The 14,120-nt window shown below is 41.9% G+C and overlaps 1 protein-coding gene across 8 annotated transcripts in view; it reads right to left on the minus strand.

Moving 5' to 3' along the window:
* Positions 1–14,120, minus strand: part of MPHOSPH9 (M-phase phosphoprotein 9) — a 65,355-nt gene that overhangs the window by 25,292 nt on the left and 25,943 nt on the right. For all 8 annotated transcript variants that reach the window (XM_029921795.1, XM_029921793.1, XM_029921794.1 and 5 more), the window contains 4 exons: positions 13,643–14,100; positions 13,047–13,202; positions 9,629–9,716; positions 4,214–4,429 (listed from right to left, as the gene is read on the minus strand). In XM_029921795.1, coding sequence (XP_029777655.1) covers positions 4,214–4,429; positions 9,629–9,716; positions 13,047–13,202; positions 13,643–14,100 — 918 coding nt within the window. The remainder of the gene's footprint in view (positions 1–4,213; positions 4,430–9,628; positions 9,717–13,046; positions 13,203–13,642; positions 14,101–14,120) is intronic.

Genomic DNA, 14,120 nt, shown 5'->3' on the forward strand with positions numbered 1-14,120 from the left:
GAGACGGGGAGAGTCCAAGGGGAGCCCGGGATGTCCTGCTGTGCCAGGAAGGTGGATGTGCTCAGAGAGTGACGGGAACACGCCAAGAGGAGGAACCAGCCAGCCTGACACTTGGCCCACTGGCCAAAACAAGGACAGAGCAGGCATCAAAATAATAACCCTTGGGGCACCTGGGTGGCTCAGTAGGTTAAGTGCCCCACTTCAGCTCAGGTCATGATCTCACAGTTTGTGGGTTCGAGCCCCGCATCGGGCTCTGTGCTGACAGCTCAGAGCCTGGAGCCTGCTTCCGATTCTGTGTCTCCCTCTCTTCTGCCCCTCCCTTGTTCGCACTCTGTGTCTGTCTTAAAAATAAATAAACATTAAAAATAATAATAAGAAGAAGAACCCTAACAACAAAAAGAACTCTAACTCACTGAATCAGAACCCAGGAGTCCACACGGACACAAATACACAAAGGAGAGCAAGGAGGCCCTCCTGTCAGAAAACTGTAGAAGGTAAGAGGAAACCGCCATTCGGCAACCCCCACGGTAACTGCTTGTTTCAGGAGAGACTCCTCGGCAGACGCGGACGCTAGCGGTAAGAGTCGGAGGAGAAGAACGGGACTTACCGAGTCTTAACACATCCCGACACTTACTCATTCCAAGCGGGGTGGTATCACTTCGGAGCGGAGACGCCACGCAACCAGCGCCTTAACCAAGAGATGAGGGTCAACCCCACAAGGGGACAAGGCCACCTGATCGGCTGCGCGCAGGGCTCAGCTCCCTCCACTCCTGTGCATCTCAGCCACCTGAATCTGACTGCAACCCACATGAAGAACGTTCTACAACAGCGCTGCCCAGCAGAACTTTCGCAGCACCGGGTCTGTTCTCTGTCTGTGCTGCCCACAGGGGCAGCCACGGCCACGTGCGGCCGCTGACAGAATGGCCAGGCACATAGGGTCAAAGGTTAGGATTTAGCATCAATGTGAAAGGTATTTGCAAAGTTTCTATACAGTTTTTACTACTTTCTGTCGTCTGATATAATGGCAAAGCAAAATGTGCAAGAATTTTTAAAAACCAGGATCTCGTCATTTACTCACAAAAATTATATTGTTGCCGTACATGAATAAGAACAGTAATAACCAGGGGCGCCTGGCTGTCTCGGCTGGTTAAGTGCTGGACTCTTGATTTCCACTCACGTCATGATCTCATGGTTCAGGAGTTTGTGGGTTCAAGCCCTGCTTCGGGTTCCAGGGCTGACAGCATGGAGCCTGCCTGGCACTCTCTCTCCCCCTCTCTCTCTGCCCCGCCCCTGCTTGCATTCTCTCTCTCTCAAAATAAATAAATAAATAAACATTAAAAAAAAGAGTAACAACCAAAACCACGTGACGTTCTCATCAAATATGACACAGTGAACAGTGTTTCTAGCCACTGTCTCCTGAAGCCTTCCTGGCAGGGGATGAAATACGCAGGGTGTATTGATAGGATGCGCTGAGAATGGCACCTTCCCTCCGTGGTTTTCCTCCCAATATTCCACACCTACGGTCTAGTCATGGGAGAAGCATCAGACTAATCCCAAAGGGTATCCAACAAATTCCCTGAGCAGGCCTCCTCAGAACTGTGCGGGTGAGCAAAAACAGGGAGTCTGAGAAACTGCTGTAGGTGAAAGGGACGTGAGGGGGCATCATGTCACCTAAATGTTCTCCGGGACTCGGGACAGAAAAATAACACTAGGCAGAAACACAGGAAGTATGAAAAAGCTATGGAATTTACTGAACAATAATGTATCAATATTGGTTAACGGCGGCAAACATACCACACTGATGTGAGACCTTAATAATGGGAACTGCGCAGGGCATATGGGAACACAGCGCTACCTTCTCAAGTTTTCTGTAAATCTAGGGGCGCCTGGGTGGCTCAGTCGGTTGAGCCTCTGGCTTCGGCTCAGGTCAGATCTCACGTTTGTGGGTTCGAGCCCCGCGTCTCAGGCTCTGTGCTGACAGCTCAGAGCCTGGAGCCTGCTTCCAGTTCTGTGTCTCCTTCTCTCTCTGCCCCTTCCCCTCTCATGCTCTGTCTCTCTCTGTATTAAAAATAAATTAAAAATAAATAAATAAATAAAATTAAAAAAAAAAAGTTTTCTGTAAATCTAAAACTGTGCTGGAAAATAAAGTAGGTTTTAAAAAGTGCGACTGTAGGGGCACCCGGGTGGCTTAGGTGGTTGAGCATCTGACTGATGCTCGGGTCATGATCTCATTGTTTGTGAGTTCAAGCCCTATGTCGGGCTATGGGCTGTGCTGACAGCTCGGAGCCTGGAGCCCGCTTCTTTTTTTTTTTTTTCCCGTTAAGTTGTAGGAATTTATTTTAAATAACCTACAGTTGATTAAAAGGGAATTCATGATAAAAATAGAAGATACTTGAGGAAAGATGTGGGAAATGGACTCTGCACACACGCTAAACTAACAATGCCTCTAAAACTAATGATTATAGCAAAAAATGTCTTCACATTAAAATTCTGCTTTTTATGTTTTTTTCCCATTTTTTACACAATTACAAACGAAAAAATAAAAGCCCTAAATTCTTGATTATTTTTCCTTTTTTGGACCAAATACTCATTTTCCTCTAAATTATTGACTTGTGGAACTTTTTTACACAATAAAACCTTTCAAGTGAAAGGCTGGGTTTTAAATGAAAAAGATGGATATCTGAAGGGTACAGAGAATGCTCAGAACAAAGAATGATGGGAAAATGGTTTCAGTCACTGATTATTTCATTTCCTTAGACTCACTCACCCCTCATCCCTCCCCAGCCCCAATCTACACGATCTTTAAGATCAAGAAAAAGGTTTAAATATTTTAAAATAATTAAAAAGAAATAAAAATTCACATTTAAAAAGGAACACTCAAGTTAGAAAATATTTTCCCATCATGCTTTTCTGTGAACAGGTGTCTGAACCAAAACACTGCCGATGTCACAACTGCTTCAAGTTTAATGAAAATTGGTTCCCAAGACGATAGTGACAATTCTCACTAACAGGTGCGCTGGGTTTTTGTTCTACTTAATTTTAAATTCCTGAAATGGGGGAAAGGGGAGGGAGTTTAGGAATTCATTTCTATTAAAATATAGAAGTTACTGCAAAACCCTAACTGTAAAAACGCACCAATATAATCGGATTTCGTATACAGTAGCTAAGAGAATCCAAATGCTTCAGTGAAACAGTGAATTTGCCTGGCAGAACTCTGACAAATTCCCATCCACTTGCTCTCTTGAAAATAAAAACAAAAATTCAAAACAAATCATACAGCTAGAATTTTGATATCTGAAATATTTTTAAATAAGTTGTCCATAGGACAACTGGTGGAGCTCGCTTCTGGTTCTGTGTCTCCCTCTCTCTCTGCCCCTCCCCTGCTCATGCTCTGTCTCTCTCTCAGAAATAAATTAAAAAATTTTTTTAAATTACGTGTATTATCTTTTTTTTACATGTATTATCTTCATAAAAATAAAATTTTAAAAATTAACAACAATCTTATGTTCTCAGGGAGAAAACTGCAACGGCTGCAATACTTTCAGATTTCTTTATATACCATGACAAAGGATATTAAGGAAAACCTAGGGAAAAAAAAATACACAACCCAAAACCTAATGTATTTTCAATGTTATACAAATCCAAACTTTAAGTGACATTAAAGCAGAGTGAAAAATTCAGTCAATCCTGTTCTAAATTTTTTTAATGTTTGCTTTTTGTTTTCTGTTTTTTGTTTTGAGAAAGAAAGACAGCATGAGCAGCAGAGGGTCAGAGAGAGAGGGAAACACAGAATCTGAAACAGACTCCAGGCTCTGAGCTGTCAGCACAGAGCCTGACTCGGGGTTCGAATCCACAAACCGTGAAATCACGACCTGAGCCCAGGCCGGACGCTTAACCGACTGAGCCACCCAGGCGCCCCAGTCAATCCTGTTCTAAATCTGATTCATTTTACCCATCCAGCCACACAGATCCTGATTTAAGATAGCTCAAAAGTTGACCCGCCAGAGGCAAAACCCATGGGGGAAACACCACAGCTCCGAAAGCTCTGACTTCCTGCTTCAAGATAAGACCTTAGAGACTCAGTCAGGAGAATCTATATTTGCAGCTACAGCAAAGTTATGTGAAACGAAAAGAAACTTGGACCAAGTCATGAGTCTATAGTAGTATAACGTTGTGCTATATACCCTGTCTTTAAGTTTCTGTTGTCACTTACATCTTGAAACATTTTGTTTTCCTGTTTCAGTCTAGCTTCTTTATCATCTGAGAGTTTGTAAGCATCCTCAAAGGCTTCTTCTAAATCCTGCAGTCGAGATTTTAGCCGAATGATGGTATTGTCTTTTTCTTTATTACTTGTTCTCATTTCCTCAATACGTTCCTGCAAAATTTTGGAAGCACTGCTGGCTGCATTGAAGCGTTCTCTGAAATCACTCTACAAAATAAAAACAAGAATAAATTGTTTTTAATTAAAAAAAAAATAGATGTTTCAGTAGCAGCTAATAAATTATGGACATTAAACTATAAAAGTAATAAAATCTACAAATGGGAATCAACAAATTTAATATTTTGTCATGTCTTGGGATGGAGACTAAAAAGGATTATTCTGCTAAAGCTTCAGGGGCACCCTGCTGGCTCAGTTGGTGGAGCGAGTGAATCTTGCTCTCACAGTTATAAGTTCAAGGCCCATGATGGGTGTAGAATTTACTCAAAAATAAAATCTTCAGGGGCGCCTGGGTGGCTCAGTCAGTTAAGCGTCCAACTTCAGCTCAGGTCATGATCTCGCGGTTTGTGGGTCTGAGCCCCGTGTCAGGCTCGGTGCTGACAGCTCAGAGCCTGGAATCTGCTTTGGAATCTGGGTCTCCCTCTCTCTCTGTGGCCTCCCCTGCTCACGCTCTCTCTCTCTCTCTCTCAAAAATTAAATAAACATTAAAGAAATTAATTAATTAGCATCCGACTGTTGGTTTAAGCTCAAGTCACGGTGTCACGGCTCATGGGTTCAAGCCCCGCGTCTGACTGTGCTTGCAGCACAGAGCCTGCTTGGGATTCTGTGTGTGTCTCTCTCTCTCTGCCCCTCTGCTGCTGTGCTATCTCTGCCTCTCTCAAAATAAATAAAACTTAAAAATTTTTCTAAAAAAAGAAAAAAACAGCCAATCAATCAATAACAGCTTCATGAGATTGTCATGAAGTATAGACAGAAAACCACTTCTGGCATTGGTACTGCTGGGCTTACCTGTCGCTTTAATGAAGAAAATACCCATGGCTACTAGGAAAATAATTTTGAAAGTGCAGCTGGAATCTGTTGCCCCATGTTAATATTTAGGGAGAATCAAGCATCTCTTACCCTATTCTTTCACTTACTACGAAAATAAAAGAGAAAATTCAAAAGACATCTGCAATATTAATGTTCACTCAACAATCATTTCTTGAATATCCACTAGGCGCCAGGCACTAGGGTACAAGAAATATAAGATTAGCAAGAAAGACCAGTCCCTGACTTTGAGAAGTTTACAGTTTAGGAGACAAAGACAACTTAAAAATATATATATATCAAAGAAAGACAAAGAGTGCACAGAACATAACTGGCATTTTCCATCAAAATGTTACCAACAAGATTACACACAGAAGAATATAATTTGGTAATACATGAAAAAATATTTTAAAATATTAAGTGTCTGACTTCAGCTCAGGTCATGATCTCACCGTTCCCAAGTTTGAGCCCTGCATAGGGCTCTGTGCTGACAGCTCAGAGACTGGAGCCTGTTTTAGATTCTGTGTCTCTCATTCTTTCTCTGCCTCTCCCCCTATTCACGTCTGTCTGTCTCTCTTAAAAATAAACATTTAAAAAATGTTTTTAATTTTTTAAGATTATGTATTCCTAGTTATACATCCAAGAAAATTTAAAACCTAAGTCCACATAAAATCTTGCATACAAATATTCATAGCAAATAATAGCCAAAAAATCAAAACCACCCAAACATCCATCCCCTAGTGAACGAATAAATAAATGCGGTCTATCCATAACAGATTTTTCAACCATAAAAAATAGTGAAATACATATTCATGCTACAACACGGATAAACCGTGGAAACAATCATGCTAAGTGGAAGAAGCTGGACAAAAAAAGTCACATATATACGATTCCATTTCTAGCAGTGTCCAGAGCAGGCAAACCCAAAGAACAGAAAGTAGGGTAGTGCTTATTCGAGGCTGGGGACAGGGGCTTTGGGATTAGGAGGGAAAGCCTTTTCGGAGACCACTCCTCAGAATGAAGAACTAGGTTCCAAGTGAAGGGAAAGCAAAGTGGTAAATTCCAGGTAGCTGCTGAAGATTTGGAGACAGCAGTGGGACCTGAAGCAAACCTCCATCAAAATTCGGGGACAATGAGAAACAGAAGCATAGTGGCCTATGAACCTTGTTGAATTCACGGTCTTTCTCACTGTTTCAAAATGCCATTGCTTGGAAAGAAGTCCATGGTGTATGAGAAAGAATATGTTTGTAATGCTCTAACGAGGAGACAGAACCTACGGGAATGTTGGCCGTGCATCAAAGACATCCAGTAAGTGTGAACTGAATGAATGGATTCTGGCACAAGGGAGAGATAGATTCTCCCTTATCTCGTCCTTATCTCTCCCCTCGGCTGGTCATACGCTTTTAGACTGTCCGGTGTCCTTTGTTGTCTCTGCCCCTCTTTATTTTTTCTTCTCTTCTTTTCTTCTCTTTCCTCTCCCTTCCTTTTCTTTTCTTCCTTTCCCCTTTTAACTTGTTTGTTTGATTTGTCTGTGCATTTGTGTGTTTTTGTTCCCTGTGTTTGTCTGTCTGTTTTCCTTTTCAGGGTTACCCCAAGAAACAAGCCAAAGTACACACGACGGAGAGTCCCAAATATTGCTGAGTAGGGAAATAAAATAATAAAAGGCACAACAAGAGAAACTGAGAGACACCATTAAAAGAACACTTCCTGAAATGACTTGGCCCTGGACAGTCAATGAGCCTCCTCTGACAGAGCAAGACTAACAGGCGCACAGTGCACAACAAGCTTTGAAACTGACAAGACAGAAAGCTGGCCAAAATGACAAAGCGAAAGAACTCATCCCTAAAGAAACTCCAGGAAGAAGTCACAGCCACAGAACTGCTCAAAACAGATCTAAGCAACATAACAGAACAAGAATTTAGAACAACCGTCATAAAATTAATCACTGGGCTTGAAAAAAGCATCAAAGAAGCTACTGATACAATGACTAGGGACTTTCAAAATAGCTGTGATGAGTTTAAAAAGGCTATAAATGAGGTGAATAATAAAATGGAAGCAGCCAACTCACAACTGAAAGGCAGAGAGAAGAATAGGTGAATTAGAAGACACAGTTACAGCAAAAGAGGAAGCCAAGAAAAAAAGAGAAATTGGTCCAGGAGCAGGAAAGGAGAATTCGAGACCTGAGACATACAATCACATGGAACAACATTCATATCATAGGAGTTCCTGAGGAAGAAGAAGAAGAAGAAGGCCCTGAAGGGATGATAGATCAAATTATAACTGCAAATTTCCCGACTCTGGGGAAAGAAACAGACACTCAAATTCAAAAGGCACAAAGAACCCCCTTAAGACGTAACTTGAATCGACCTTCGGCACGACATATCACAGTGAAACTGGCAATATATAAAGATAAAGAGAGAATTCTGAAAGCAGCTAGGGAGAGAAGGGCCCTCACACACAAAGGGAAACCTATCAGAGTGGTTGCCTATCTACTGAAACTTGGCAGGCCAGGAAGGAATGGCAGGAAATCTTCGACAAAATATGCAGCCAAGAATCCTTTACCCAGCCAGCCTCTCATTCAAAATAGAAGGAGAGATAAAGGTGTTCTCAAATAAAAATTGAGAGAATTCATGACCTCCAAACCAGCCCTACAAGAAATCCTACGAGGGACTCTATGAGGGAAATGTTGCAAAGAATTCAAGGTACCAGAGATGTCACTACAAACCTGAACGCTACAGAGAACACAATGAATCTAAACCCACATTTTTCAATAATAACACTGAATGTAAATGGTCTGAATGCCCCGTCAAATGACACAGGGTATCAGAATGGATAAAAAACCAAAATCCATCTATTGCTGTCTACAAGAGACTCATTTTAGACCTGAAGACACCTCCAGATTGAAAGTAAAGGGATGGAGAAATATCTACATGGGACTGGAAGCCAAAAGAAAGGCAGAGTAGTCATACTTATATCAGACAAACTGGACTTTAAAGTAAAGGCAGTAACAAAAGATGAAGAAGGACATTATATAATAATTACAGGGTCTCTCCATCAGGAAGAGCTAACAATTATAAACATCCACACACCAAATTCGGGAGCACCCAAATACATAAAACAATTAATCACAAACAGAAACAACCTTATTGACAAGAATGTGCTAATTGCAGGGGACATTAATACTCCACCGACAGCAATGGATAGATCAACCAGACAGAAAATCACTGCAGAAACAATGGACCTGAACGACACATTGGAACAGATGGAACTGATAGATACATTTAGAACTCTGCATCCTGAAGTTAGGAAATTCACCCTCTTCTCGACTGCACAAGCCACATTCTCCAAGATAGATCACACACTGGGGCATAAAGCAGCCCTCCATCAGTATAAACAAACTGACATCATACCATGAACACTTTCAGATCACAACACTATGAAACTTGAAATTAATCACAGGAAAAAGTCTGGAAAACCTCCAAAAATGTGAAGGTTAAAAACCACCCTACTGAAGAATGATAGGGCTAATCAGGCAATTAGAGAGGAAATATGGAAACAAATGAAAATGAAAATACAACAACCCAAACTCTCTGAGATGCAACAAAGGCAGTCCTAAGAGGGAAGTTTATTGCAATCCAGGCCTATTTCAACAAACTAGATAAAGCGCAAATTCAAAATCTAACAGAGTACTTAACAGAACTAGAAGGGGAGCAGCAAGGGCACCCCAAACTCAGCAGAAGAAGAGAAATAATAAAGATCTGGGATTAGGAGGGAAAGACTCATGGTTAAGGGTTCCAGAGTTTCCATCTATCTATTTATTTATTTATTTAATGCTCATTTATTTATTTTCAAGACAGAGAGAGAGAGAGAAGGAGAGAGCAAGCTGGGAGAGGCAGGGAGTGGGAGGGAAAATACCAAGCAGGCTCTATGCTGCCAACACCAGAGCCTGACGTGGAGCTCGATCTCATGAACCTCGAGATCATGACCTGAGCCAAAATCTAGAGTCACACTCAATCAACTGAGCCACCCAGGTGCCCCCAGGGTTTCTTTTTCAGTGAGAAAATATTCTAAAATTGACTGTAGTGATACTTGCACAAGTTTGCAAATACACCAAAAACCACAGAATTGTACACTTTCAAAGAGTGAGTCTCTTGATATGCAAATTATATCTCAATAAAAATAATAAAAAATTTAAAGGGTAAAAGTATCTTATCCAATGAAGCCAGCAGCATTCAAAATATAAACTTACTTAATAAGACAACCTAAAGATTTAAAACAACACATAGCCAACGTTTTCATAAAACTACCAATTTGTCTCTAAAGTTCAGTTAATAAAAAGGCTTCAATTCTTAACATTAAGCCACCAAACAAAAGAGTACTTACGACTTCTATTTCCAGCAAGTTATTCTTGTTTTCAAGTGCTCTCACACGACTAGCTGCTTCACTCAGAGCACTATCTAATTGGCCACATCTAAAAACCATAAATTGAGAAGAAAACATTAGAAGACAAAATCCTTCCTCTTAGAAGTATTCTATAAATCTGATTCTCCAATATATAATAGAAAACAAATCCTTCAATGTTAGTGAACACTCAGGATGCTGTTTTCATAAAATACATTCTAATACACCTGGTATCAGTTTGTAGAGAAAATGACAATATTGAAAGATTCCCTAAAGGTAAGTGAAAAAAGCGAAATACAAAAGACATTCAAAGACCCGTGCTCACAGCAATATGCACACAAGCCAAAAGAGGGGAGCGAGCCAAGTGTCCACGAGGGCTGGACGGGTAAACGGAACGTGGTCTATCCATGCAGTGGGATACGATTCAGCCTCAAAAACGATGGCAGTCTAAAGCCTGCTCTGACTTAGATGAACCTTGAGGGCACTACGCGCAGCGACATGAGCCAGACAGAAAAGTACGCTTCTACTTTTACGTGGTACCCAAGGTTATCTGAAGCGTTAATTCATAGACAGAAAGTAGGACGGCGGGCACTAGACGATGGGGGTGGTGGCAGTGGAGACTTGTGGTTTAATGGGTACAGGGGATCAGGCTCCCAAGACGAAGAGTTCAAGTAGCAAGATGGATGGTATCGATGGTTGCCCAACATGAATGTATGACATGCCAGCGAAATGCTCACTTAAAAATGCTTAACATGGCAAATTGTTATATTTTACATTAAAAACTAAAATCTGAATTTAAAAATACAAGATATAAAGGAATGCATAAAACAGCTTGATCTTTGTTATGATAAAAACTATTTATAAATATATGTATTGTGATTTCTAGGATATAAAACTTAAGTCTGAAAACTTGGAGGTTGGTAGGGAGATTTTTCATATTATATCCCTCCGTACTTTTCCAAATGAGCATAAATGTATTCTTCTTATAATAAAAGACGTTCTTCATAAAGTTAATCACCACAGAACCTTAATATAACAAAATACACAGAGGAATCTGGTTATCATTTGGACCCCATGTTCATGAATTGTGAGTACAAGACAGTATCTATTTGGCACTCATTACATGCCAAGTCCACGTTAAGCACTTACATTCACCCTCACAATCCGACGAGTTAGGACTGTCATTAGCATTTTACAGATGAGAAAACAAAAGGAAGCTGAGTTCCTTCCAGGTTACCAGCCATCACATCGGGATGCTAAACCTGGATGCCTGGCTCCAGACTTCATGTTCCTAACCACTGTCCAATGCTGCCATATAGAAATGAAATACTGAGAAAACCATTCGAGAAAGAAAGAGCACTAAATAGTCAAGTGTAGGTGTGTTAACTCTATTTCCGTTTTAATTCCCACCCTGACTCTGGCAAGAGGCCGTGTCACACAGCAATCTGACATCGAAGCTGGCCTACAAGAGAAGAGTCCGAGGCGGCCCCGTCTATAAGAGGAAGGCCGCAGCCCCGCCCACAGGAGGAGGGCCCGCGGCACCATGGGCAGTTCCGGGGGGATTCTCCCATTTGCAATTTTAGTTCTAAAAAACCCTTATGTGTGCGCTGACAACTTACACTTGGCTTTCATCTTTGGTGAATCACTTCTCCAGTTCTGGATGCCTGCAGCCCCTGCTATTTATCTGCATGCTGTCCTTCCGCCTACCCCAGTGCCCTGACTGCTGATGTCACTGTTAGGACACAGCCATGGACTCAAACCCTGCCTTCCAATCTGTCCTACCTACACTGCCTCCCCACTCCATGGCCCAGCAGCTGGTAGACAGAAAGCTATCATTTCCTAGGTGTCTTCTCTGGTCGCCTGTCTTTCCCCAACGAGGTCTCCTAGCTTCTTTCATTCTCGTCTTCCCCACGAAGAACCTACAGTCATCTATGACTTCTCAAGAACAAACAAACAACAACAAAAAGCAAGAACCAACTTCCCCTAGCCTGCCATCTACTCTTTTCCTTTTATCCTAGAAAACCTATTTCTGGCTTTTTTCACACCCCTGCCCCGTTCCTGCCCTCAACCCCACCCCCAGGGGCTGAAGTAACACACAGGTAGTTAACAGCATGTTAACTACCACAGCAACCACAAACCAATACAAAGGCTAGTTTTCCGACAATTCTCCAAGTTAAACTATTAACTGGACCAAAAATTTTAGTTCTCTCCTAGTCGTTTTTCAAGAGGCTTTGTCTTTTTCTGCCTTATAAAAGAATACTTTGCTGCTATACCAACCTGAGGAGTTTTTTTTTTTATGTTTATTTACTTTTGAGAGACAGGGAGAGTGCAAATGAGGGAGGGACAGAGAGAGGGACAGGGAGAGGGAGAGAGTCCCAAGCAGGTTCCACATTGTCAACACAGAGTCCAATGAGGGCTCAATCTCACTGTGAGATCAAGACCTGAGCCAAAATCAAGAATTGGACACTTGGAGCGCCTGGGTGGCTCCGCCAGTTAAGTGCGCTAACAGCACAGAGCCTGCTTGGGATTCTGTCTCCCTCTCTCTCTCTTCCTCCCCTGCTCTCTCTCTCTCTCTCAAAATAAATTAAAAAAAAATTTTTTAAGGAGGGGGTCGCCTGGGTGGCTCAGTCGGTTAAGTGTCTAGTCATGATCTCATGGTTTGGGAGCTTGAGCTCTGCATTGGGCTCTCTGATCAGAGCCCACTTTGGGTCCTCTGTCCCCCTCCCGCTGCTCCTCTGCCCTACTCCCCTCTCTCTCAAAATTAGTATTTTAAAAAACAAACAAAAAAAAGAGTCAGACCTTTAACAGACTGAGCCATCCAGGTACCCCCACCTGAGCTTTCAATCTTGTCTAAATCCCATTTAAATGTAAAGTATGTTGCAAGTATGCTGCTATTAATATTAGTGAAGGCATCAAATTTCGTTCATGATTTTCTCCCTAAAACAGGTGTACAGGTATCCTTAACATAACTGTCCCCGTGTTTCCAGGTCTGCTACTTGTCTGCACAGGACAATTGCTTACACAGGTTCGGGAGTTGTGCCTCTGAGTTTAAAAGCAGGTTGAGAACTGATGGAGGACGTTAGTCAGAGACCTCTTGTTAGGAAATCTGTGTGTAATACTAATCCACCCGTAACTGACATTCCTTTACATACAGGAAATCGGCTCAGCTGTTACAGTATTCTGTCCGTAGCAAACAAACGTCCTCACGTCGGCTATTAGTGTGCTACATACACGGGGTTGGTTTCCATCTGTGAACGTAATTCCTTAGGCAAACAGGTCTCTGTTAGAAATTTCAAATCTAAAGCACATCTTTGCAAAGTGTTTCATTACAATTAAATATACTTATGAAAATATATCCAAGTTGGAGAAACTCTAACTTTACAGTTGAATTATGTTTTACCTGTCTATGAGAATTTGATTGGTTTTCTTCCAATCTTCAACTGCAGAAATCTCCTTTGCCTCCAGTTTCTGTTTCAAACTATTTATTTCTGACTCATAATAAGCTCGAAGATCGGCTATGTGTCGAGCATGCTTCTCCTTCAGGTTCTGCCGAATCCTGTTGGCAAGGGCAAAAAAACTTCTTAGTAAAAAATTTCCTGGGGCACCTGGGTGGCTCAGTCAGTTGAGCAGCTTACTTTGGCTCAGGTCACAATCTCACAGTTCATGGGTTCGAGCCCCATACTGTGCTCTGTGCTGACAGCTCAGAGCCTGAAGCCTGCCTCAGATTCTGTCTCCCTCTCTCTCAGCCCCTCCCCTGTTCCCGCTCTGTTTGTCTCAATAATAAATAAATAAATAAATAAATAAAAGGCAACTAATTAAGTAAAAAACAAAGATATGGATTCATTTTTAGATGCTCTACCTTAAAAAATGCTATATCTCTCTATTTTTTTTTAAGACTTTACACATTAGTGAAGGTCAATAAAAATCATTTTCAGCATTCAAGCAGACATCAGAGAAAGTCTGGTAACATTACAAGCCACGCACTGAAGCACATACTTAGACAGTATCACGGGATCTTCCAGGGAAGTCAGTGAAATGCACTCGGGGACACCGGTGGCCATCCCCGGGAGCTGGGACTGACTGGCTGAGGCTGAAGTCGCCACGACCATGTTTTCTCCGTCTCCGATGGTGACCGAGATGTCGTCACTAGCAGTAGTGCACACCGACGGAAACGTCGAGCTGCCCCTACTCTCGTTTGGGAAGCCATGATTTTTCCAAGAATCCACTGGGGAAGCTTTTGTGTGTGAAGGGTATTTGGGGAATCCAGATGGCTGAGAAGTGGCATTACTTGCTTGTGAAAACGAGTCTATGTCACAGTGACTGGACATACTGGGGTCTAGAACAGAGTCTGGCGAAAAGGAAAGTCTGTCATCAAGGGCGTTCAAAAAGCCTTGTGGCTGAATCCCTGACATCTGACTTGGCTTCATGTGTAACGTTGGATCTAGAGTCAGTACCTAGAAATGAAGACAGACAA

This window comes from Suricata suricatta, chromosome 14 (assembly GCF_006229205.1).
Source record: "Suricata suricatta isolate VVHF042 chromosome 14, meerkat_22Aug2017_6uvM2_HiC, whole genome shotgun sequence".
NCBI classification, from domain to species: Eukaryota; Metazoa; Chordata; class Mammalia; order Carnivora; family Herpestidae; genus Suricata; species Suricata suricatta.